General features: G+C 46.9%; 1 protein-coding gene across 3 annotated transcripts in view; it reads left to right on the plus strand.

Annotated features, from left to right (window-relative positions):
• The window catches only part of adam15 (ADAM metallopeptidase domain 15), a 31,017-nt gene extending 4,701 nt beyond the window's left edge, over positions 1 to 26,316 (plus strand). Inside the window, exons 3-26 of one of the 3 annotated variants that reach the window (XM_031575836.2) lie at positions 3,971 to 4,047; positions 4,399 to 4,477; positions 4,696 to 4,772; positions 13,219 to 13,429; positions 13,753 to 13,818; positions 14,071 to 14,142; positions 14,830 to 14,999; positions 15,257 to 15,341; positions 15,585 to 15,733; positions 16,078 to 16,255; positions 16,735 to 16,827; positions 17,266 to 17,461; positions 18,137 to 18,245; positions 18,697 to 18,892; positions 19,174 to 19,251; positions 19,433 to 19,544; positions 19,996 to 20,158; positions 20,667 to 20,723; positions 21,441 to 21,546; positions 22,519 to 22,584; positions 22,954 to 23,034; positions 23,723 to 23,779; positions 24,059 to 24,228; positions 24,430 to 26,316. In XM_031575836.2, coding sequence (XP_031431696.1) covers positions 3,971 to 4,047; positions 4,399 to 4,477; positions 4,696 to 4,772; positions 13,219 to 13,429; positions 13,753 to 13,818; positions 14,071 to 14,142; positions 14,830 to 14,999; positions 15,257 to 15,341; positions 15,585 to 15,733; positions 16,078 to 16,255; positions 16,735 to 16,827; positions 17,266 to 17,461; positions 18,137 to 18,245; positions 18,697 to 18,892; positions 19,174 to 19,251; positions 19,433 to 19,544; positions 19,996 to 20,158; positions 20,667 to 20,723; positions 21,441 to 21,546; positions 22,519 to 22,584; positions 22,954 to 23,034; positions 23,723 to 23,779; positions 24,059 to 24,228; positions 24,430 to 24,499 — 2,718 coding nt within the window. In that variant the 3' untranslated portion in view covers positions 24,500 to 26,316. The remainder of the gene's footprint in view (positions 1 to 3,970; positions 4,048 to 4,398; positions 4,478 to 4,695; positions 4,773 to 13,218; positions 13,430 to 13,752; positions 13,819 to 14,070; positions 14,143 to 14,829; positions 15,000 to 15,256; positions 15,342 to 15,584; positions 15,734 to 16,077; positions 16,256 to 16,734; positions 16,828 to 17,265; positions 17,462 to 18,136; positions 18,246 to 18,696; positions 18,893 to 19,173; positions 19,252 to 19,432; positions 19,545 to 19,995; positions 20,159 to 20,666; positions 20,724 to 21,440; positions 21,547 to 22,518; positions 22,585 to 22,953; positions 23,035 to 23,722; positions 23,780 to 24,058; positions 24,229 to 24,429) is intronic. The other 2 variants (XM_031575837.2, XM_031575839.2) reach the window with 2 other exon arrangements.
• Positions 26,317 to 26,348: the final 32 nt, after the last annotated feature.

Raw genomic sequence — 26,348 nt, forward strand, 5'->3', positions numbered from 1 at the left:
GACGGTTCCCTCCATACTTAGCTGGCATGTCCACCCTCTCACCCCACCCCACCCCCATCCCCTCAGGATGAAACAGCTCATGGAAGAGACAAGCAGAGGGAGGGGGATAAGAATCGCCCAGCCTGGTCCCCTTAAAACACCCAGAGAAAGCAAATCTCATGTTGGGGGGGGAGGTTAAGTTGAAACCACAGGGGTGCACTTTCTCTAACCAGATAATGCCGTGACTTGAATTACACAGCATAACAAATGTCACCCTAGCTTAGGCATTTTTAGCTTCGATGTAAAAGTGGTTCCTAGAAGCCGATGGTCATGGCCTTGGTTGAAATTTCAAAAGTGAGACTTACATTTGGTTGAAATCACTGGATAATACATTGCCATGAATTCTTGGATTGAGGATTGTGAAATAGTAGAAGAATGAGACAAACAAGGACATATTTGAAATTTGACAGGGTAACTACTAATAACCATCAACATATGGGAACAACCCTTAGATGAATTAACAAGAGAATCAACAGGGCTGTGTCTGTTCTGGGAGGTATTTCCTCATCAGGGAGGGGAATGCTATTGCATTGAGACGAAAGGTGCGGTGTGGAAGAAATTGTTAACCCACACCCCACACCATAGACATATATACATATGTATATATGTCTATGCCCCACACCCCACACCCCATCCCCTGTATTCTGTTATTCCCCTGCACCTCCCCTTCCGGCTCTTTCTTCTCGTTTCTTGTCCACGGCAGCCGTGAGTGAATGGACCCCACCCAGCAGTCCTTTGGCAGTGAGCTCATCTCACTGGAAAAAGCACATGATCAGGGACATGACCTCATTGAGTAAGTGAGGTGGAGAGAGAGGGAAAGAGAGAGTGAGAGATACAGACACAGAAGGAGAGAGAGAGAGTGAAAGAAAGGGAATGGGGTGGAGTGAACGTGAGATGTAAGGAAGGGGGATGGGGTTTGGAGACAGGATGGATTGATGGGAGGAGGGAGTGATGCAGAGGAAGAGGGAAAAAAGAAAGGACAAGAAAGGATGCAGTGATATTTAGTTGAGGGGAATTTGAGGATGTTGATGACTATGAAAGGGGTGTGGAAGAAGGATAAAAGGACTAAAAGTCATGGAATAAAAGAAAACGAAGAAGCGGTAAAAAAAAAGAGAGAAGTGGGATAGGGGAAGGAGAGAGTGGGAAGGGAGAAGTTCGGAGGAAAGCACAGAAGCAAGGGTGGGAAGGGGCTGACATCTGGCCAGATGTTTGAGTGTGATAATGTGAAAGTGGTTAGTCCAGACGTTGCACAAGGTGGGCCATTCTTCAGTGATGTCGAGTCCCACACACCTCTCTCTGGATCTTCTCTTGTTTGTTTTCTTCATCATCCCTCTCTGTCTCACTATTGCCTCTCTGTCCTAATTCTCATCACCCCCCTACACTCAAATCAGATTTGCTTAATTACCATCGGGGGAAAATGTACACATAAGAAATTTAAATGTTAAAAGCCAAAAAATATATTCAGAGTTAATCTCCCTCCTTCTGTTTGGATGACAGGGAAATTAAATTAAAAACTGTGGCTTTAGGTTTTAGAGAGAGATTAGAAAATATTTGCTGTAGAGATTCATCTTAGGAAACACAGCTCTACGCCTTGTGTGTTCTGCTCTGCTCTGGAGCGCAGCCTGTCCTTTGTACTTGCTGTTTAATTCCAGATGAACGTCAAGTTTGCGTTGAGGTTTTGTCCGTCTTGTTCAATTATCAGTATTTGCTGTTTTTCTTTGGGTCAGATTTGGAAGGGGTAATTTTCTTTTGTGGTATGTGCAAAGGCTGGTTTGTGCTGACGTCAGTTGGTTACCATTCCCTCAACCTCAAGACAAGTCAGTCAAAGGGGACTCCCTCTTCCTGCCTCACATTTCTCCTGCCTTGGTTCCCTAACTATTCAGGCTGAATTGCCAATGCTGTAGCCAGACGTCCACCCATTTACTTGATGTGTTCCGCGGTCATGGAAACATGCTCAAAAATGGGGACCCACCCAGTTCAAGTCAGTTGTGCTCCCAGGAGATCTTTTACTGAGGCCATCTGATAACAATAAAGTGAAAAAGCCAAACGCTGCAAATAGGCCTCGGTGGTCCTACCATCAATCAAGGGCACTATTCTCTGAATGTACTGTCTCTACTTATACCAGTCACTACTTTCATGGTTCCTTAGATGTGGCTTGGAATTGTTTCTCACCAACTACAGTGAACTATCCTATGGGATCTCGCTTGATAGATTTGTGTTGTTGCCTACCACTAAGTGACATTGTGAGGCCCAGCAAAAGCCAGATAATGTAATGGATGGTATGCTTGACTCTGTGCTGACTTTTCCCCTCCTGACATTCTCCTTGAAGTGTTCCTGTCTGTCGTGGCTCCTCTCTGGCAGCTGTTTGCTGGTCATGTGGATTTACTGTGCTCTGGGGATATTGGGAGGCCCAAACGGAATGCTCTCGCTCTCTCTGCCATAAAGCATTTGTGTTGCTCTGTTTGCTCTTGCTTCCCTGTGCTCAGAGACAAAGCTCACAGCAGAGCACAGCCACAGCAGAGGCCATCCCTTTCCTCACTCTTGTCTGTCTGTCTGTCTTCCCAAAAGAGGTTTTGTCCAGGCATGCCGATCGGTTCCCAGAAGCCAGGAAGCAGGAAACTGTCGGCCGTTTCGGCGGCGGGAGCAGCAGCAGGGTAGCAGGAAGCCTCCGCGTTTCACTTTTGTCATCCCCCAACGGCAGCCAGGCTGCGCAGAATAGCAGGAAGAGGTGTTGAAAGCAGGGCCAGGCTGTGGGCTGGTTGGAGACCCTGGGATCCTTATAGTCGTAACTGCAGGGGTAGAGGGTGTTAGGGGGGGAAGCTGAAAGACTCACTTTGCCCAGTTCCTGCTTTAGCCCACTTAATCTAAAGCACAGGATAGAGGGGGTTGGAGGGGGTTAAAGAGAGAGAGAGGAGAGACAAGGAGGGAAATGTGTTCTTATTGCCATGCCACCCAGAGTTAAAGAGGTCAAAAGATTCTCAGTCAGCAGCTAGTTCAGCAGAAGTGGCCTCAACGGCAGTTAATGTGCTTACGGTTGGAGGCTGGGCTATGGAGATTTCGAGGGATGCAAGTTTAGGAACCACCTAGGCGTCAACTACTCTTGCAAGCCTGACAACTCCCATTTAGACTTGAGGTATCGTGCAAGGCAACCGCGTCCTGAAATGCTATGTCTGGGAGACGATTGTTTGGCAGTCACAGGATCATCCAGTCGGATTGGTCGTTAATCCAATTAAGAGTTGAATACGAATGGATAGACTGTCGGTACAGTTTTATCACAAGGTAAATATTGTAGCACAGAGCCGTGGCCTCTGTAAGTATTTGCCTAAATGTAACCACGACCCAGTGATGACCTGCTTAGAATACAGTTGGTTTAGTTCAAGTAAGCTTTGATTTGCTAAGCCAATCATCTTTCGCACTCTTATCGTGAAAACAACATGTTGAGAAACAATTAAAAATCAACGTTAAAACAACAGTTTACAACAGTTTAAAACAGAGTTCAGCAGGCTGAAATGTCTAATTACAGTGTTACAGCCTTGACCGCAGAGCTGTTTAGATTGAACACATCAATGAAACAGACAGTGTTTGTTGTCTGACCAAGTGGGTTTTTTGTTTGTTTGTTTAATCCAATGGTTAGCAAACTTTTCATGACAGGCCCCCATTGGTCAATGAGGAAAACCGCCATACTTAGTTTGACGTGGTAGAGTTCTCGTTCAGTTTTTTAGCCCTCAACCTGCGTCCCCCTTGGTGTAACTGAGCGCACTCCCGGGGACCCGCCCCACACTTTGGGAACCACTGGTCTAATCACCGATCAAGTACCGTTGCCAAATCAAGTGACCTCGCCAACAATGCCAGGAGAGCTGACTGACCTGGCACATGGCACAAAACCTAGGACTGTAGCTGTAACTGACCTCAAGTGTGTTTGCCCATGCAGAATGGCCACCCCGAGAGGCTCCAGTGCGGCCTTGAGGTTGGGAACAGGATCTACATGCTGGACCTGGAGAAAAATCAGTAAGTACAGACACCTGACTTTACCTGGTACTTGGTCTAACTTTACTTTACTGACATTACTTTTAGACGAATAGTAAAGCACTGTGCTTTTGATTGAAATGAGAACATAAAATCTGTCACTGACTGTTATTGTAGAGCCTCTCCTCTAGAAGAACATACAACACAGAGAAGCTGTTCATTTTGATACTGCATTATGTAGTCGGTAGGGATTGAACCTGAGACGTCAGCTTTGGTCATTCACCAGAACTGCCCATGATCTCAGTCTATTTCCCTCACCATCTGATTCTCCAAAAGTTTAAATACTGATTCTTGTGATTTTACATAAGATTGCTCTTTTCTCTGCTCCCTCAGAAATCTTCTGCCCAAACCACCAAATGTGTTCTACTACCTCCCAAATGGAACAGGGGTTGCTATGGAACAGAGTCCTGTGGTGAGCCATATTTATGTGTGGGGTTAAGATATTATAAATTATTTATATATTATGCTATTTACTGATTTTGTTTGAGATATTTACAATAATTGTAAAATAATTTCTGCTTGAAAAAGAAGGCCAAAAGAGTAGTGAGGGCTACAGTGAAACCACTGATGTTTATAAAGAATGTCAGAAATGTTGAACGAGCTCTAAGGCACATGTCCCTCTGCTCACAGACTCACTGTTACTACCATGGCTCTGTGCAAGGGTTTCCTCAGTCCCGTGTGGCTCTCAGTACTTGTGCTGGACTCAGGTAAGAACTTGCTGTGCAAATTAAGTCAAGCCATTTAACAATTACAGTGACTGACCATTGCCACATAATTTCACAGTGAAAAGATTGAGTTGCCAGAGATTTACCTCACCAGGTTCAGTATGCAAAGCTGTGGTGTTCTTTGTACATTACTGAGCAGTTCCTTCTCTTTTGCCCTTATATGGGCGATATGATAGCAATGTTTAGTCAGGTGTCTCCCTTTTCCGCTCCACTCCACTTAAATATGAAGTCAGTGCAAGTTGATGTAAGTTCACTTTAGGTTCATACAGTTCGTGGACATTTTACAAACTCTGCAAATACTTCAACAGATTCACTTGAGGCTCCCTCTTATTACATACCAAAGGTGCTGTGTGAGTTTGAATGAAAGCATTCAGGCAATATCCCTCTCATATGCACTCAAAACTATGTCATGTAATTGGTGAAGCTGGCCCTCAGTGCAAGAATGTGTCTGTCCTATTTCTTGGGTTTACCTTAGCCCTAAGGACCAAACACTGGAATGAAAGGCACCGTATCCCTTTGTCAAGGGGCCAGGTTAGGGACCAGCTTGTTCATGGAAACGTGAGCCGGGAGTGCGTGTGCAGACCTCATGGCACACTTTCATCTGCAATCCGGATTAAAACAAGAACATTACGGCTGACTGCTAATCTCACTTTTTAAAACAACACAGGGGTGCCTGTGGGAACCCATTTTGAAGTGTTGAGTGTGCCCACCTGGGTGAAGTCCACAGAATGTCCTTAGCCTGGCAGACAGAAAAATAAAAATAATCCTATTACACGACCCTAGAAACGTCTCGGGTTACTTACGTAACCTCGGTTCCTTAAGCAGGAACCAGATATGGTACATGACGAATGTCATGGCTACAAATCGAAGCATTTATCTATTCACGCCTGAAAGGCCGCGAGATCTGTCAGCGCGCGCTCCTGGCCCCACCTGCCAGGAGTACTATAATACCATTACGCGCGCCCAGATCTGCCTTGGAAAGAAACTGAGCAAGACAATCAATCCAAGGTAACACTGTACACGCCAACCTTGTTATATCTGGTTCCTGCTTAAGGAACCGAGGTTACGTAAGTAACCGAGACGTTCCTTATCGCAGTTCACTGCGATATAACACAATGGGACCCTATACATTCCCGCGTGATAATACAGTGGCAGCCAATTACACACACCAGCTCTACTGAAGCCTTTGCCCTCATAGAGGTTCATACGGCCGCTGGCGGTGAACATATTAACAGGGCAACCTTTGTCATAGGCGGCAAGGATCGCGATCCTGCGCCTGTAGGAAACCACCCTGGAGTGTTTCATGTGCAACAAACATGTAGACACCGATGAACACACTTATCATATACATCGTTCTCAGGTCAGGGGATTCAGAGATCGCTCGCCTGCAGAACACCAAGAATTTAACAGGGCCACCTTTATCATAGGCGACAGGGATCCGTGATCCTGCGCCCGTAAGAAAACCCTGGGATGTTTCATGTGCAACATAACATGTAGACACTAATGAACACACTTATCATATCTATCGTTCTCAGGCCAAGGGATTCAGAGATCGCTTGCCCGCAGAACGCTATGAAGAAAACTAGGTTCAGCCACATCTAACATGTAGAATCTAATGAAAGTGTGGCGAGAACTCCAGCTTGCAGCTTTGCAAATATCTTCCACTGAGACGCCCTTTAGTAAGGCCCAGGAAGACGAGACCCCCCGCGTAGAGTGCGCATGCAACTTCTCCGGGGGATCTAAAGACAAGCTCTTATAAGACAACACGATAGCCTCTACTATCCAACGGGAGAGGCTCGGTTTTGATAGAGGTCTGCCTTTTGCGCGTGCACCGAAGCACACGAATAGCTGATCTGACTGTCTGAAAGCTCTAGTGCGCTCTGCGTAACAGCGGAGAGCGCGCACTGGACAGAGTTTATTCAAACGTTCCTCCTCTGCTGACGCAAAAGGAGGAGGCGAGGAGACGTTAACGCCAGCAGCAGCGCGGTCTTTAAAGAGACAAACTTTATGTCCACTGTCTCCAGGGGCTCGAATGGAGGCCCTGTGAGAGCACGTAACACCACTAGCAGATCCCAAGAGGGTATGAGGTGTCTCTCTGGCACCCTGAGCCGTCTCACCCCCGCCATAAAGCGTGACGCTAGCGGGTGACTGCCAGGAGAACTGCCATTAATGCCTGCGTGGCAGGCTGAAATGGCAGCCATGTACACTTTGAGAGTAGAAGCCGCCTTCCCCTCATCAAACAACTGCTGTAGGAATTCGAGAATAACGCCCAGCGCGCAGTTAACGGGGTCGTGCTGACGCGCAGCACACCACTGCTCAAAACTGCGCCACTTCAGCGTATACAGAGCCCGTGTTGATACAGCTCGGGCACTCTGTATTGTAGCCACCACCGCGTCCGACAAGCCTGACGCTATGAGCCTGCACCTTTCAGGTGCCAGGCTTTGAGACGCCACCACTCCGGATGGGGGTGCCACACCGTCCTGTGCGCCTGCGTTAGGAGGTCTCTCCGTAGAGGCAGCTCCCAAGGCTGCTGCACTGACATATTGACCAGATCTGCCACCCATGGCTGGTTGGGCCAGTGGGGGGCTATCAATATCAATTCCCTGCCCTCGCCCGCAATCCTGCACAGCACCTGCTGGAGGAGCGGGATCGGGGGAAAAGCATATAGGGGTAGGGCTGGCCACTGGTGGCCCAGCGCATCTATGCCTAGTGGGGGATCGTCGCCCCCTAGCGAGAACCAGAGCGGGCAGCAGGTGTTCTGCCTGTTCGCGAACAGGTCCACCTGCGCCTTGAAAAAACGCACCCAGATCTGACCTATCACTTGTGGGTGAAGGCACCAGTCTGCTGCTCGAGGATCGCCCCTCGATAACAGGTCTGCACCATAGTTGAGGTGGCCTGGTATATGAACTGCCCTCAGGGACAGGACGTGCCTCGCTGCCCACAGGAGCAGGCGAGTCGCCCAATGGTGTAATGACGGGGAGCGCACTCCGCCCTGGCGATTTATATACGCCAAGGTCGCAGTGTTGTCCGTCCTCACTAGTACATGCTGACCACTCAGCCTGGGCAGAAAGTGTTGTAGAGCTAGGACTACTGTTCGCAGCTCTAACACATTTATGTGAGACGCGGCTTCTGTCACAGACCAGAGACCGTTCACGCCTCTCCCTTCGCAGACCGCTCCCCAGCCTTTGGTGGAAGCGTCTGTGGTCACCACCACGCGACGCGACACTATGCCCATAGTGCCTGACGCGGCGAGAAACCAGGGGGTTCTCCAGATCGCCAGGGCTTTCCTGCATCTGGAGGACACCACTACTCTGCGATGCCTGTCTGTGACTGCGTTGAGCTTCATAGACAGGTACCATATTTGGAATGGCCGCATACGCAACATCCCTAACGGGAGCGCTATAGCGGCCGACGCCATCATTCCTAACAGGCGTTGGCAGCGCAGCGACGAGACTGACTGTCCCCGTCGGAACTGGCGCACGCATGCTTTGATGGCACTTATCCGTTCTTGAGACAGCCTGACCTCCATGGAGGTGGAGTCTAAGATCATACCCAGAAAATGCGTAACTTGCCTGGGGCAGAGAACGCTTTTCTCTCTGTTTACAACAAAACCCAGTCGATACAGGTGTGCCACCACTAGATGGCCATCCTGCACTGCTGCAGCTTTTGAATGGGAAGCAATTAACCAGTCGTCCAAATAGTTGTACACGCGTAAGCCGCGTAGACGTAATGGGGCGATAGCTGCCTCTACGCACTTTGTGAATACCCTCGGCGCTAGGGACAGGCCGAATGGGAGTGCGTTGAATTGGTACGCTATTCCTCCGAACGCAAACCTCAGATATTTCCGATGTCTGTGGTGGATCGGAATGTGGAAATAAGCGTCTTTTAAGTCTATCGTGATAAACCAATCGTTTGGCCTTATAAACTGCACAAGCCTGCGTGGGGTCAACATTCTGAACCGCAGCGGCATGAGTGCTTTGTTTAACACACGTAGATCTAATATAGGCCGATAATTCCCGTCTCTTTTGGGTACGAGGAAGTAACGGCTGTAGAAGCCTGCATTCCTTCCTTTGAAAGGAACTCTGCTTATGGCCTTTTTTCTGAGCAGGGAGATAATCTCTTCCCGTAGGAAGTGAGACTGTTCTCGCTGTATCACAGACTGTATTACTCTGCTGAAAGGCGGAGGGGAACGGGCGAACTGCAGAACGTAACCCTTTGAGACCGTCTTTAGCACCCATGGTGACACTGCGCATGCGCGCCAACTTTCTGCACAACCGGGGAGGTTGTGCTCTGAGTTGAATTTGTCGGGGACTAACCCGCTCATGGTCAATGAGTCTAAGCCTAGATCTACACCCACTCCGCCTAGGGAGGGGGACGAGATCTGGGGCTGCCCCCTCATGTTTTCGAAAAAAATTTGGGGGTGCGATTGCACTGTGTGCATCGCGGGGGGAGTTGCACAAGCATGCCTGGGCACTGCGCCATCTGGGACAGGAGTTAGGACATATGATTGTGGTGCTTGTGAAAACCTGCTTACCGTGCTGGACATGATTTCCACATGTGAGCGACGGGCTGATTTCTTTGGAGGCGGTGTGGGCTCCACCGCTCCCCCCTGTGTGACGAGTGGCTGACTGTCACGGTCAGGGAGCCTGAGGTCTCCCTCTGCCTCGCCCGCGGCGAGCGGAGTGCTGCCGCGGAGCCTGGGCTGCGCCCTGGGCAGGGCGCGCAGCTGGTTGTTGTGCTGCAGGCTGCGCTGGAGGGCGGAAGGGATGTCTCTGCCAGCCTCGCCCGGTGGATACCTTTGCTGGAGGCGCTGGCGAGCGGAACCCGCTTCTCTTCCGGCCCGGTGCGGGTGTGGTGTGTCCTGAGGAGGACGTCTCACCCGCGCCACTAGAGCGAGGCATCCAAGCCTGGAATACCTCTCTGCTCTTCTGCTGTTCTTCGAACTTGGCAGCCATTGTGACCACTGCTTCCCCGAAGGCGCCCTGGACAGAGACCGGGGCGTCGAGGAGTGGTGCTTTTTCTCTGTCTGACAGCTTAGCCAGTGATAGCCACAGAGACCTCTGGGTAGCCACCGCGGCACCCATCACCCTCCCCAGTGCCTGTGCCGTGCACCGAGTTAGTCTGAGCGACAGATCCGTCGCGCGACGGAGTTCTGCCACAGACGGGTGATCTTCCCCCAGCGACAAGGCAAGCTCAGTCAGGAGCTTTGCCTGGTAGCGCTGTAGCAATGCAGCCGCATTGGTCGTGCAGGCAGCCTGCCCTGCAGCCAAATAGGACTTCTCTGCCAGCTGAGCCTGGTGTCTGCTCACCCGCGTGGGCAGGAGAGGCTTCTGGCCGAGACGCATCGTGGGGGATGCGGGCGAGAGGTAGCCCGCTACTGCATCCTCCACCTGAGGAAAGGAGAGGTAGCCCCTCTCCTTAGCCATGTGGAGCTGCATGTAGGGCGCGAACCCCGGCACCGGGGCTCGGCCCGAGTAGGGTATCGCCCATGTCGCCTGCAGTTCCTCGTGCACCTCCTCAAAGAAGGGGATGCTGGAGGGAACTGACGTGGCGGGGCCAGCATAGAACTCCCCGTCCAGCAGCGAGGACCGCACACTGGGAGGGGGAGGGAGAGGGAGCCCGAGGCAGCTGGCTGCTCTCAGCGCAACCTCGTGGAGCTACTGGCCCAGGAGCCGAGACGAGGTAGGAGGTGTCTCCACCCGCAACCTGACGTCATGGCTCGTCTGCATTGCTTCCGCGATTGAGCTGTGCCCATCGGAGAAGTCTAGCAGACTATCATCATCCAGGCTGATGTCCAGCTCGAGCGCATCGTGGGGGATTGCCTGGACACCGCTTGGTTGAAGCTCCTCCGCCTTGCTGCCCGCAGCCCCAGGGCTGACAGGCGGCGGAGACGGGGAGAGACCCGGGAGCGGAGCTGCCGCCGCAAGGCGACTGCTCACGCTCACCAAGTCCAAGGCTGAAGACGCACTCATTCTTACGGGGGCGTCAGCCCCGGATGGAACTAGTGCAGTCTCCTCGGCGTCCTTGCGCTTCCAGAACGCAAGGCGCCTGGTAGCCTTAGCTAGCAGGAGGCTAGCACAGATGGGACAGACAGGGGCTTCGCCTGAGAAGGCGCCCTCCGCGTGGTCCCTGCCTAGGCAGGTCACGCACCGACGGTGGCGGTCGCCCTTGGGACGGACGTGACCTCAGTCGGGGTAGTGTCTGGCCATCTTTTATCAATCTGAAAGTAGAGAAGAATGTTAAAACACAAGCACACTATCTGCAACGAACACGTTGTTAGCAAGCTAGCAGGCTAGTCAGAGACTTAGCCAGCCAGGCAGCAAGGATAGCAGCAACTACTTTCAAAATGAAATTAAGCCAATGAATTAGGCCAATGAATTTCGTGGCGCCCTGAGCTAGTGAGGGTTAAGGAACCCGATAACTCACCAACCCGTAGAGAGTGAAAGCACACAAAACTCTTTTGACTGTGGTAAGCGTTTGAGATATACTCAGAGATGTTCACTCCGTCTTGCGAAGTTTCAAAAGAGGCAGATCTGGGCGCGCGTAATGGTATTATAGTACTCCTGGCAGGCGGGGCCAGGAGCGCGCGCTGACAGATCTCGCGGCCTTTCAGGCGTGAATAGATAAATGCTTCGATTTGTAGCCATGACATTCGTCATGTACCATTGTGTTATATCGCAGTGAACTGCGATAAGGAACACATGCCCTGGTTTCATTTTAGCTGTCATCATGCCATGTAGCGTAGCTATGTCAGTTATCGGACAGTGTCAAACATCGGCCATTCTGTTAAACAATCAAAATGCTTAGTTTAATAATGGATTAACAATCGATATGTTCAGTTTAATAATGGGTTAACATGACAACGCGAACGTTTGCCGATAACACACGCCGTCCGATAATTTTCCGTTAGAAAAACAACTTGGGCAGCACGGATAGAGTCCCATAGAAAGAATTCAGATTGGGCCTTGGGCAGAGAGCAGGATACTGAAACAGCCAAACCCTCTCCCAGTGTGTGGACTTAAAGTGGTACGGCACCACCTTCAGGGAACAATGTTTGAACCATTGGGTGCACATGGTCCTCAAGAATAGTTTGGTAGTCCTTGGCAGTGACGCGCCCATCTAGAACAAGTAGTGGGCCTAGGGAATGCCATGATATTGCAGCCCAAACCATCACTGATCCACCCCCGTGCTTCACTCGCAACAGTCTGGGTGGTAAGCCTCTTTGGGGTTTCTCCACACTGTAACTCTTCCGGATGTGGGAAAGACAGTGAATGTGGCCTCATCAGAGAACAATACATGTTTCACATTGTGAGTAACCGGACATCCCTTTCAGACAGCTTCCTCTTGCGTCGACAGTAACTCCTGTTGGATGTGGTTCGTCCTTCATGTGGTGTGCTGACATTACCCTGGATACTGTGGCTCTCGACACACCACAAAGACTTGACAGCAAGACGCAACAATTTGTCCTCTTTTGAACTCTGATTTGTCTCCCATTATGTTGTGTGGATTGCAATATTTTATGTACAGCTGTGCTATTGCTGTTCATTCAACCTTCACACTCTGCTCTGACTGATGGAATGTAAAATCAGTGGTTGGCCATCAGGCCACGCTTATAAAGGCGTAAAACCTCAAACACCATATTGGTTTTAGTTTCATTGTTTAACCCCTGTAGGTTATGATGCAGTATAGGGCAAGGCATGTTGGTTACCAGAATCTTTCAAATAATACTTGCTGTGCTGTGTCTGGCTGACTTCTAGAAATAGAAGTAGTGCACATGTTTGTACAGAATACTTCCCCTTAAGGCTTCTGCACCCCGACTCTCTATTTTGTTAAATAAACAGGAAGTGCTCCCTCTGCTCTCTCCGATGATGCCATTCTACTGAGTCAGCTTTCAGGATATCTCTTCTGTTTGTTGTTGATATATTAAGCTGTGAACTTCAAATACCCTCTAGATGTTGTGATGCTGATTGCTGTGGACAGAGCTGTAGATGTAGAAATGGTTCTTTCTAAGCTCACTTTATTCAGCTTTTTCAGTAGAAAGCCTCACTCAATGGATTCTATTCTTTTGACGAAGCAGATAAACATACCTCAGAATATGACTGAGCAAAACTCTCCAAGACACTGGCAGTTATTGTGTGTGTAAAGGGTCTATTCAGATGCAATTCTACACTAAGGGGATTATGTTTACAATTAGTTTTTTTTTCAAACCATCTTATAGTTTTGGGGAAGTAGTCTTACACCCTATATACTGCATGTACTCCATTGGAAAACTTGGTAAAACTATTTAATCATTTATATTTCAGAAAGCTTCCTCTTTTATTGTGAATAAACTGTTCTTTGAAATGCACCGTCCATTAATATCAGCTCAAATATGAAAAGTTGTCATGCAGTGCATCAAGTCAGATTATGTTTTTGTTTTTCGCTAAAGGGGGGTCATTGTGATCAACTCCACCCTGAGCTTTGAGCTCCAGCCAGAGGAGGACGGCGAGTGGGATGAAAGTGAGGAGCAGAGCGGAGGCCTTGAGGAGGAGGGGATGCACCTGCTCTACCCCGCCCACCAGCGGGGCCCCTCAGCAGGGGGCTGCGGGGTCTCGCACACCCCAGTGCCCCCCCTCTACGCCCCACCACAAGTACACAGGGTAAGGCGCTTGTGTTCAAGGAAGCGTTGCAATACCGTTTGTACTTTTCTTATGGTCTCAGGGTACTTAAGAGTGTTCGTGTGTGCCGTTGCATGTCCGGTTTGTGTATGAGTTTCTGTGTGGTTTTGTATATGTGCACATGCAGGCACACATGTATATGTGTGTGTGTTTGTGCCCGCGTACGTGCATGTGTTTGTGTGTGCATGTTTGTGATTATATGCATTATATGTGTGTTTATTCGCTTATCCAATATAATATAATAGTAATGCAGTCGGTCACAAGCACAGGCCGCTCTATTAATTCTTTGCTTCTCTCGCCCACAGCACAAGAGGGACATCCTGTCTGAGACCAAGTACATTGAGCTGGTGCTGGTGGCAGACCATAAAGAGGTAACAGGAAGCTCTCTGAGGGTGAAATGAGGTGTCAGCTTACATGAAGCCCAGCACTTCATCACTCCCATCATCACTGCTCTCACGCATGTCTGGGGCCATGCAACATTAATCAAAGAGTCTGCACAGGCTGTATAGAATATCAGAAGATAGAAAATGTGTGGAGGGGCTGTCTAGCAGGAGCATGTATCTGTAATTTTAGTTTGTGGTGTGTTTGTAATAATTGGGTCATGCTATGGTTTTGTCACGCAGTTCCTGAACTACCAGAAGAACAACAAGACCATAATCTATAGAATGCTGGATGTGGCAAACCAGGTGGATTGGGTATGCTGTCCTGTTTTTTTACATCCTATATGATATAGGAGACATGTTCCTGCTTGTGAGCTTGTGTTCCATTAAACAATATGTAGGGGAGGTTTTTTACTTAAGTCAACCTATAGCCAAGGGAATATGAGTTGGAAATAAAACTACCGCATACGGCAAAAGTTCAGGATGTGTGCCATCATTTTAAACCTTAGCAGAGTGCCTATCTCATATAGATAACAAAATACAGGGGTCCCATAAAAAAGTGGTCTCTTGGCTTAACTTGCCCCACGTTTTTACATTCTGCCGGTTCATCAACATATCTGATAAAACTTTTTAAACTGTGATAAATTATATTTGATATGAGACCTGATATGCCAAAAAAGGCTAAAAACATTTTTTGGTGAAAAAAATATACTTACCACTTCATCAGCATGGTTCTTTCTTCCACAGCAAGATGAAAACGGAGAATGCAAACTAAATTTAGGGTCACATGACAAAAATAGTGTTTGGTTGACCAGATACAGGTGGTGGGTCAACTTAGTCCATCAAGATGAAACACATAATGTACTGAAAGCATTCCAAAAGATAATGAACTAAAAGATGAGGTTCATTACACAGTGGCAGCCTACTCAGAATAACATTCCTTCCATACTTCTCTCAACCTTTACCATCATGAGTGTACTCTTTTTTACAATGCCCCTGCAGTTCTACAGACCCCTGAATGTGCGTGTGGCCCTTCTTGGCCTGGAGATCTGGAGCGACCAGGATAGGATCCAGGTGGACAAGAGCCCCACAGAAACTCTCAATCGCTTCCTGGAGTGGAGGACACGCGAGCTGCTTCCAAGATTACGCCATGACAACGCTCAGCTGATCATGTGAGTGATGTGTTTCTCCTTGCACCCAATAAGAAGGTCTAGAAGATGTCTGTTTTGTTGATTCTTAAATCGAAAAGAATATGTTGTAGATTGTTGTACATTTTCTCTCTGTGCTCCCTTTATGGTCCTTCAAATCAAATGTGTTACTGTTACTTGCTACTGTTAGTATCTTTCATCTAGAGCCGGTTCAGCAATGTGACGTCTAATAACCAGACAGTGTGCGGTTGCCTAGGCTGACTGGTGCTGTGCCTTTTTAGGGGGGATTCCTTTGATGGGACAACAGTGGGAATGGCATCCCAGTCATCCATGTGTTCCAAGGACAGATCTGGAGGGGTCAATGTGGTGAGTACTGTGGAGGGAGGGTGCCATGCTTGTTTGAACTGAGAGATGACTTATGTCTACATTTTGAAATGGACATTGAATATAGGGTTCATTTAATTTATTGCATCTCCATTATGTATTCTCTCTGTGCCTCTCTGTTTTTTCTTTTACTAATTTCTTTTTCTCTCCCTCCCTCTCTCTCTCTCTCTCCCTCCCTCTCCCTCTCTCTCTCTCTCTCTCTCTCTCTCTCTCTCTCTAAACCAGGACCACCTGGTCAGTGTGCTTGGCGTGGCCTCCACAGTGGCACATGAGCTGGGCCATAATCTGGGCATGACCCACGACACGGCGGAGCGGCGCTGCCAGTGCCAGAATGAGCCTCGCATGGGAGGCTGCATCATGGAGCCCTCCACAGGGTGAGGAGCCACTCAGTGAATGCCAACGGCAACGACAGGCCGCCTCAACTTAACATACAGTGTGAATATTGTAGGGTCCTCTATTTAGTTAGGTGGTTTCATTCATGAATTGTAAAGAATTCCATTTGATCATGATTTTATTCTTTTTGTTCAGAAGAAGAACAATTCATTATTTCTAAAATGTGGCCTCTTTGTTCTTGAGACCTTCTATCTCTGTTCACAATAGTGTTGCTAAAGAAGGTTTCTGTTCATGGGGTTGTAAAGAAGTCACTTATGGTTTAACCTCTACTTGATGAAACCATGTTGTCCTCCTGGTCTAAACCGGACTGCTTTCTCCCCTCCAGCCTAATGCCAGGCCAGCTGTTCAGCAGCTGCAGTGCCAGGGACCTCTCCCTCAGCCTGCTCCACGGCGGAGGGATGTGCCTCTTCAATGTGCCTCAGCCTGAAATGCTCCTGGGCGGCCCACGCTGTGGCAACCTATACGTGGAGAAGGGCGAGGAGTGTGACTGCGGCCTTCTTGATGTAAGTTTGATTTAATCAAATTGTCAGCTGTTATCTTTCCCAGTTCATGTGATGTATTCAGTTAACAGGTGGTGTAATATTTTCCTTTTGTGCACAAAGCAATTATGCCTTATTTCAAGCATCTGTGGGCCAAATACTCAGCTATTCTCATGTTTCACACTTTATGGGTGTGTTACTTTGCATGTGGTTAGTCCAGTTAAGAAGTGGTTTATTGTATTCTTTGTATATAGCAAACCATATTCCATATTTCACAAGTCTCAGTATCAGACAAAAATGCCAAAGATATGTGGCACAATCTTCAAAATGAAGTATGATGTTTAGCACCACTGCAGTTGTATAAATGGGCAAGTCTATCAGCTTTCCTTTCTGACATACCGTAGGCCTACGCAAGCCGTGAGTCAACAGCGTGAAAAAGGCCAAAGTCCACATAGCTGTATGGCCTCCATTGTAATCGTTATCCCACAACTGTTTGTTTTCAGGAGTGTAATGACCCTTGCTGCAATGCCAGCACATGTAAGCTGATGCCTGGTGCTCAGTGCTCCTCTGATGGCATCTGCTGTGAGAACTGCAAGGTGAGTGTGCTTGAGAGGTGTGTCTGTTCATGGATATTTCATGAACACATATTTCATTTCACCTGTACTTTAAGCTACCAACTCCTCTTGTGGTCATCACCTCACATTCCTGGAATGATTCTGGAAGTTTCTCAAACCTTCCCATTGCTAGCTAGTCTCTGCCAGCCCATTACTCTCAGCTATGTCTTCACTGGGTTTATAGCTTAAACACTATTGCCGATCAATTGCTAGTACTAATTATGTTTTCAGTGTATCCATTATGTGCAAAGAAACAGCGCAAAGTGAAAGCAAATACCTGAGAGGAGCCCTAGCATGCATTCTACCAGGACACCATCATTTAGGTCACCCATTGGCAACCTCCTCACTCCTGGTACCCTCACCCCCTCACCCCCTCACCCCCTCTCCCCCTCACCTGTGCCCCCTCTACTCTTCTTGCAGCTACGCACGGCGGGCTGGGTGTGCCGGCAGCCCCTGGGGGAGTGTGACCTCCCGGAGCACTGCACCGGCAACTCGCCCTTCTGCCCCCCCAACGTCTTCCTGCAGAACGGGGAGCCCTGCGAGGGCACCACCTCCTCTTGCTACAGCGGCGTCTGCGCCAGCCTCAACGCTCAGTGCCAGATGCTCTGGGGGCCCAGTGAGTACCGCATGCTTTTTGCAATAGAGGAAAGATCAGTATAGGACTGATCAGAGAATCTGAGACCAGATTGATGGACGTCTCTTTCTCTCTCTCTCTTTCTGTTCATCCCTCTCCGTCCTCCTATCCCTCGCTGTCTCTCTCTCTCTCTTACACACGCAAACACACACACACATGTTAAAGCTGTGGCTGGAGAAGCTGTCAGACACTTAAAAGAAAGTGTAAGCATGGAAAGACTATAGGTTCAATCATATAATAATGACACAATTCCAAGCTCAGTAATCAGAACCAAGCTGAGATGCATAATAGATGCATGTTGGGATCCAGAGGTATAATGGTAGAGCATATGAGCTCACTGGTGACTCAAATGCATTCCCATCCTGTGAGTAGGATGATGGTCTTGCTGAGAACGATTTGAAGTATTTGTACAATGAAGTAATTAAACAGTTTATGGGCTAATTAAGGAATGTATTATACAGAATTATTTTTGGCCTTAGTGCTGTGGGGAACATAACCTTGGTATTTGATTACTCTTAATTAATTATCCCATTTACAAGTCATTGGGGAACAATGAGCATTTATGACCAAACCTTAATTGTGAAACCCATCATAATGTTGTGTTCCAGTACTTTTAGGACTACTGCATCCTCTAAGAATGGTTTTCCTTTTCCTTAGACGCCACACGAGCTCCACCTGTGTGCTTCTCCTCTGTCAACAAACAGGGCAGCAAGTATGGCAACTGTGGCCAGATGGCCAATGGCTCCTACATCCCATGTCCCAGTGCGTAAGTATCAATAGGGCTAATGCATTCTGTATTACTGAAAACTTGTGTAAGTGAGCGTTTGCAAGGCTATTGTGTAAAGTCTGAAACTTACAAATCAAAAGACATGACAGCTATAGCTAACTTTAATTTTATTAAGCATTTTTTCAGTGGGACACATTTTTCTGATACTATCAATGTTAATTGCTGTATATAGATGGCATAGTTGCGGTGGCACAGATGTTGCAACTGCACTTGAGGACCACCGTGGTCCGACGACGTATTAGTTTCCGTATACCGGTGTACCTGCACTTCTGTTGTTTTCACATTTTCTTTTCGTTTAGTTTTTTTTTGCACTCCACTGCCACCACACATAATACATGTATGATATACATAAAGACCATGTCCACGTATAGCCCTGTCTGGGTAAAAAAAAAACTCTTAATGTAAGTTAATATCTTGGAACGGTTTACAGAGACGTGCTTTGCGGGAGGATCCAATGTAAGGGTGGGAGTGATCGCCCCCTGCTGGGCTCCAATGCAGAGATCCTCACCACTAAAGTACGCCTGAACCACAGTGACTTCACCTGCCGCGGGACCTTCTTTGACCTCGGAGACGATGTTTCTGACCCCGCCATGGTAACCCAGGGAACCTCCTGTGGTCAAGGCAAGGTAGGCATCCCACCCCAGCATAATTTGGCTTTTTGGCCTTTTCTAAAAAAAATAAAACACAGTTGATTTGAGTTTTTACCCCCTGTTAAATCATGTTATACCTTTAAATTGTTAAAACTGTTTCAGGGTGTGCATTGTTTTTGTATTTTAGAGTTTAAAGGTTCTTTTAAAGTAAATATCCCCTGATACAGATATTTAAATATGTATAGATATGTATACTGTATACTGTCAATGCTATGCTTGATCTTACTGTAAACGCTATGCCCTAACCTTTCTTTCAGGCATGTGTAGACCAGCGTTGTCAGGATGTGTCTGTTTTTGGAGTGGAGGAGTGTAAGAGGAAATGCCATGGTCATGGGGTGAGAGTTCACTGCAGGTGTACAACTGCCATCTCCAATGCAGTGCACAATAACAATAGGACAAGCTTATATTGAGGTGTTGAAAAACCACAACATCTTTCCGTCTTCCTCTCTCTCTCTCTCTCTCTCTCTCTCTCTCTCTCTCTCTCTCTCTCTTTGTCTTCCTGTTGTTTCTCACCAGGTCTGCAACAGCAATAAGAACTGCCACTGCGACACAGGCTGGGCTCCTCCAGACTGTAAATACTCAGGCTCAGGAGGCAGTGTGGACAGCGGACCTGCCAGACAGCCTAAAGGTGCTCAGCCACACCCACCTGTCTTTGTACAATCTCTGCTTCTCTGCCATATGGTGTCCACCTACACAGGACTTTCCCCTTGTTTTCTCTGATATATTGCACCTATTCACTTACAAATCAAAAGACACAAATCTAATTCACGTCTTTCGTATCATTCCACAAGTAGTCCGTTCACTTTTTGTAATGGCTGCTCTGTATAACTTGAAGTCAGCAAGTAATATGTTACAACGCAACACCTGAAACTTAAAAAGTCTATTTGTGTGAAGAACTATTTGGATAATGTACGCGTCAGGGCATTACCACAGAGTACTCGAAATAATAACAGTCATTTTTTTACATGGGATTATAAACCATGCCCAGACAGGTTTATTTTCCCTTGATCTGTAAGTATAAGCCGCCTCCTTTTGTGAGTCCTAAAAACATGCCCCCCCCCCCCCATCTCTATCTTCAGACTCTGACCTGGTGCAAGTGGCCCTGCTGGTGTTCTTCCTGCTTGTGCTGCCGGCCTCGTTGATGCTGTGGTGCATCGCCCTGCACATCCCGCGCTGCCGCCGCAAGCTGTCGTGCCTTGGCATCAGCCCACTGCAGAAAGGAGAGTCCCACCAGCAAAGCCGGTGAGAGAGCAAATGACCAGGCCAGGATCGGTCTTAGTGTCAGTGTGAACCATACTAAAGAAGAACTTATCAATCAGGGCAAATGACCAGGCCAGGCTCGGTCTTAGTAACGTAAGGCTCAGCGTGATCCCCTGGAAAAGTTTTTTTTGTTGTTATTTAGCAAATGCGCTTATTCAGAGTGATTGTTGATCCTTTTATCCACAGCAAAGCATTGTTATGCTAATTAACACTTGTGGTCAGTGGGACCTTAATGTAAACCTCGCCCTTGTTAGTGCTGTTCAGTTTATGACCAAGAGTCGGGACTGCCTCCTGGATGTATCTGTGTTGTTTAAAGTATCACATGCTTACATTTAAACTGACTGATAGTAATGGCTTATTGGTTTAGGTATCGCTATACATCCTCTTGGGAAACTGAGACTATAGATTTTTGGTATTCTTTTGCCAACTAAACAACAGGGTTTGCAAATAAATTTGGAAACATTTTATTTCATCCTGCCCTCAAAAACAGTGTGTGCAGTGTGGCCCATATCAAGATGTATTTGGAAGAACCCTCATCTAAGTATAGGTAAAGGTATAGTTAAAAGAGATGAATGACCCCTCATTAATCTAAGTTCTTGTTTTAGATGCAGACTTGTGTTTCCTTCCATCACCCAAGCATTTTCTGTTTTTGTGTTGGTCCTCCAGAAAATCATGTGTGTCACTGATTTTACTGAAGAGTGTGTCAATGTCTGTGTAGAAATCCAAAGTCAATTCCAAATGTGATTCTGACCATTCTGAAGAGTTCACTTGGTGGTAAAAAGAAATCTTTTCCATGGTTCAATTTCTTTCCCTGGTCATATTTGCATAATCACACTTAATTGGACATTTACCGTGGCTCCTCAGAATCTTGTCTGATTGTTATTTGTAGTGAAACATCCTACCTTTTGTCCTTGTTCCTTGTTGCTCATCAAATCATTGACCGCCATTTTGAAGTGCGCCACATGACAGTGAGTTGTCATTGTGTATGTACTACTGCTGGTTAAATGAACATCTGACTATCATATCTGTCAAGTACTCCTGTGAGTCCTGCTACGACACTGCTAGCAGTGAAATAGTGCATTACTAGTGCTGGAAAATTCTCTCCATTGTAAAAGTGCTAGTGCCTTGATGTTACTACCTGTGTGACTTTTGTAGCATTGGTTTCATATAATACCATTAGTAATAGCATTCATGTCTCTGATATCTTGATACATGTGCCACTAGCGCTGGATGTATCCGATGTAATAGGTGTGTTTTCTCCCAGGACCCGAGCCGGTGAGCGCAGTGATGACCACAAGGGGGAAGAGGTCCAGCCTCTGAGGAACCAGTCGAAGCAGCAGAATGACATCCCTCTCACTTCCACCAATAAGGTACAACTTCCACTGCTCAGTACTCTGACTGCATGGTATCTGATGTTAAAGTAACAAAAAGACGATGAACACTTATTTCCATCACATTTTTGGGAGCCAGTTTTGGATTCTTCGCTATTGGCATGTCTGGTCAACTGGTAATTGGAGAGTCACTTGCAGACTTGCAGTTGAGGCTAAATGCTTGGGTCTTTAGGCATATGATGATACATCAAATGAGCGTGAGACTCTCTGCCACACAATGTAGGTCATGCAATTGCCGACTGATTTGTCCTGGATCAAACATCGGCCCCGTTTACTGTGGGCAGCTGACACCGTTGTATTAATACAAATTGAAAGGACATGTGTTTAGTCTGTTTCTGGAAATTCTCAAGATTCATTACACATGTTTTTCTGTATGCTTTTGTTTTGGCTGTATTGTTGCTGGTGATTTTTATCACAGTGTCTCTTACCACCTTACCAGGCACAGGATGTATCTTGGGGCACTTTTTGTGTTTTGTGGTCGTATGTCTCTATTTGTGCCATTTTTGATGTTGCCATGACATCCAAACAGGGTGTCTCTGCACAGGTATCTAGACTAAACACGATTGCAAAGACTATGGAATCAACTCTAGGGAAGGAGAAGCAACGTTTTTGTACCCTTTTGTACCCTTGATCCTGCCTAAAGCCAGCTTATTCAATATGTCTAGCACATGCTCTTCACTCAGTATAGCATCTGTTCCTCTTCTAACTCTTGCGGTTCGCATGTGTTTAAGCCTTGCATGCCTAGAGACACAGCATATAAATATACCCCAAATTCGTATCATAGGTTTCTGTGGAAATGGAAATGTGGGTTCCTGATAGCCTCTACTCACTTCACACTCTACGTAGATACCAACCACTCAAAAAAAGTTAAAAAAAAGATACTCACTTTGCACGTTGCTTTAAAAGACCACCTGTTTTCTTTTCTGCTTGCTCTATTTCACCCTAACTCAGGTACAAGAGAGGCCTGCTCCTCCTAATAAGCCACTTCCCCCTGACCCAGTTGTAAAGACTAATCAGGTAAAGTCCCCGGCTTGGCTCAGAACCCAGGCCAGTGGATGGGAAATGTGTTTGTAGTGATTCACTAGCGATAACTGTTGATTCTTTGAATTTCAGTGGCTGTGGTTTTCCATTTATTATTTTTGTGTTGGTGTGGTTATGTGACATGAAGGAACAAGCTGGTCACCATGAAGTGGTGTGTGTGTGTTTGTCAGTATGTGTGTGCTTTACAGCAGTCAAAAAGCCTTTTGATGAACTTTGACATTCGCCATTTATGTAGAAAAACTGGCTTTGAGGTCTTGTGTGCAGTTGTGCAGTTGACCATGTGATCTAACTTGATGCCATGTTGCTTCTTGCTTCTTTCTCTCCCTCTCTCCTCCCCTTGCCCAGTCGGCAAGAAAACGACCCACCCCTCCCAACAAACCTCTTCCCCCTGATCCCCCTCTCTCTCAGGGGAAGACTCAGCGCAAGGTACACGGGGCCGAGTAGTTTACAGCCACCATCATGCTTATAATTCCCCTTCATGTCACCCTGACATTTTGTCTGTTGCTTAAATCAATCCATCAAATCATTAGCATTCCGTTGTAGTTCTCCCATGACTTGATTTAGTGGCCCTGCATGATCAGTGCCCTGTGATCTGTGGCCATGTTTCTATTTCACTCCCCTAGAGGCGTTTGGATGATGCATGGGGACGGCCTCTAGAGCAGAATGTGGAGATGAGACAGGTTTTCACGGGTGTGATTCACTGTGCATTACTGGATGTAATGGAGACCATCACAGTAGCGCTCCTCAATGCTATTTCAATTTAAATCTCTGTACATTTTGATCTTCAGTGCACACCATATACACTGTCCTTAAACCTGCTTCATCTCCACTTGCTGCAGATGCTAACTATCAGAGAACAAAGCTTGTGATTAAGCTGGGAATAGAAATTGGTGCCCTTTGGTGTTTTTTGGTGTGATCGTGTCTTTTGAAAACCGTTCCTGGGATTTTTATTCTCAGTGATTTATATTTTGTTGAGTTGATTCGGGCATGCTGGGACTTACTGGGTGTCTGTGTGCATGTGGTGAGGTTGGTGTGGTGTTGTGTTGTGGATGTGGTGAGATGAGGAAAGCCATTGGTCGGTCTCACCAACTTCTTCTCTTTTTCGCCCTCGAAGCGACCGGCACCTCCAGACAAGCCTCTCCCCCCCGATCCAGTCCAAGCGAATAGCCAGGTATCACAGGACCAGAAGCCCAGCGTCAGACTAACGCTGTACAGACATTTAAAGACTTTTCACGGGTGATGGTGTGAAGTCACAAGTTTCACACCAGTCTTAACGCTGACGCTAGTCAGTATGGTCGAAGTGTTTTGTGTGCCCAGCATCAGACTAACGCTGAACAGACATTTAAAGACTTCGAACGCTGGAAGGGTGTCTCATGCTAAATGTAATATATTACGGGTGTCTCACACCAGTATGGTCAGTATGGTCAAAGTATTTTGTGTGCCGTTTCAGAATCCAGCCCCTCCCAAGCCTCCAGTGCCCAAGAAGCCTTTACCAGTGAACCCACCTAGCTTCCCTGCTGGCGCCCCCGGACACCCCCCAGGTTTGGCGACAGGAGGGGCATCGATTGCACCCTCAACCCATGGGCTGCGTGTACCATCTGCTGGTGTAGTCCCAACTAGGTATGGAGTACTTGATTTGACAACTACTGTGTGTGTCTATGGGTGTGCGTGCATGTGTGTGCTTGTATGTGTGCGTGTGTGGGTGTGTGGGTTTCGCGTGTATGTGTGGGTGTGTGGGTTTCGCGTGTATGTGTGGGTGTGCTTGCACATTTTTCAGCTATATTTCAATCCCATTTCCCCACCTCTCTCTGTCTTGCGTAGGCATCCGCCTCTTCCCCCCACGAGGGCACCCCAGCCAAGGAAACCCTACTTCCTGGCTTCTCCAGTTTAGCCAAGGACCTGGGAACATGGACTCCTCCTACGGGAGAGAAGGGGCTCACCCACCCTGCGCTGCACTGATTCTACGAGAGAGTTCAGCAAAAGCGATGCCTTAAGACTGCGCTGAAACCAAATGTTTCTCATTTCCTCCCTCCTCGCGATAGCTTCCTCTTGCAACCTGGCCATATAAGTAACTTGCCTAATGGCGTGTAAAAGCGCAGAGGAGTCTGTTTGCACAACCCAGACAAGCTTTTGAAGTGGACCCACTGGAAGAGTGAACAGTCAAAGCATGGATGTTTTTTGAAGGGATTTCGCATGTCACATGACAGTCATTTGTGAAAACCAATGCAGAACAATTTTTTTCTGTCTGTTTCTGATCGACAGTGGGTGTGAAAGTATGAGAGATAAGGAAATGTTTTGTTGAAAAAACATACAAGCTGCTCCAACTTTATGTGACTTTATCAGCAATGCCCCATTTTTTAGGGTAAGCTCAGGTCATTATCATTTCTATCTTTGACTGGTGGTCATGTGAAGTTACAGCACTCACATCACTCTGACAGTACCGTGCTGTGCTAAGCTTTTCACTGTTTTCACACGTGCTTTAGTGGCCTAGGCTATGCAGGTAAATTTATGATCGCTTAATGCACTGGCGCATTGAATTAGCCATAAACAATTCTCACAAAGACATAAATGCATAAAAGGTGTCATGATTGCCCTTGCATCAGGAACCAGACACTGGAATGTCTGCACTGAAGTTAATGTTGCCATGGAAATCTGAGAGATTCTGACCCAAGGCAGCGTGTCAGTGGCTGTGTGAATGGCAGCCCAAGAGGAAATGGCTGTGAATTTGTCTCTCTGAAGAACGTCTCTACACAAGTTTGCAAATGGTTGCCTTCCGTTTTCACATATAGTCATTTGTCATCTGTTAATTTTGCCTGATGTTGTACATTACAAATAACACGGTGAAAGAGTTGGAGACATTTTGGTTTGTGCTCTGTATGCATTCATTTCAGAATGTGTCAAATGTTCACCCTTCCTTGGTATCCATATTACATTCTTGTAAGGATCATTCTGGGATTGATTTTTGATTGTTATGGAAGAAAGATTCTCTGAATTATTTAGAAAAATATTGACAAATCTATTTTTTTTTCTGTTTTGGCACAATCATACAAACCACAAAGTCACAGCTAAATTCAGGTTGTAATAAGCATTTGGGATAGATGTACTGAGAACTCTGTCATGAAGGAAAGAAAAACTCTTTGCACTTGGTTGTCAGAGCAGATTATCACTGTGCAGTTGTGAAAAAACAAACATGGAAAAGAAGATACATTTCTCTATTTTGTCCTCCACTATTGCCATCCATTTTTAATTCAATGTGCATGCAGCCTTGGTCAAACATGGCTGCTATTCGGCTATTATATGTGGTTTTATCAATCTTGTTTAGGAAGGATCTCACTAAACCTTTCATGAGATTTCAGTATTTCATGAGATTTCACTTTGTCATTTGTTCCTTTTTTCTCATGTTGAGACAAAGATGAAGAAATAAGAGTCATAGTGTGGTAACTCAGTTGGGTGAGATGAAGATTAACACGGACACACACGGAGAGATGGACATTAAAGGCTCGGTCTGAAGTTCAGACATTTGTTTAAAAGCAAGATAGTTTGCCAGACAGATGACCGTATTCTGTGTGATATACTTTCACAGAAGGCCACTCGTTTTGGGAAACCATTCTCAGAGAATATGGAAGTGACCACAGAGAATACTGTACTCTGGCAGGATATGATGTCATGTTTCATGAAGGATGTGTGAATAAACCAACCTGAACAATTCACAGTCTCTTAAATATCAATGCAAATTTCAA

Source organism: Clupea harengus, chromosome 11 (genome assembly GCF_900700415.2).
Source record: "Clupea harengus chromosome 11, Ch_v2.0.2, whole genome shotgun sequence".
Taxonomy (NCBI): domain Eukaryota; kingdom Metazoa; phylum Chordata; class Actinopteri; order Clupeiformes; family Clupeidae; genus Clupea; species Clupea harengus.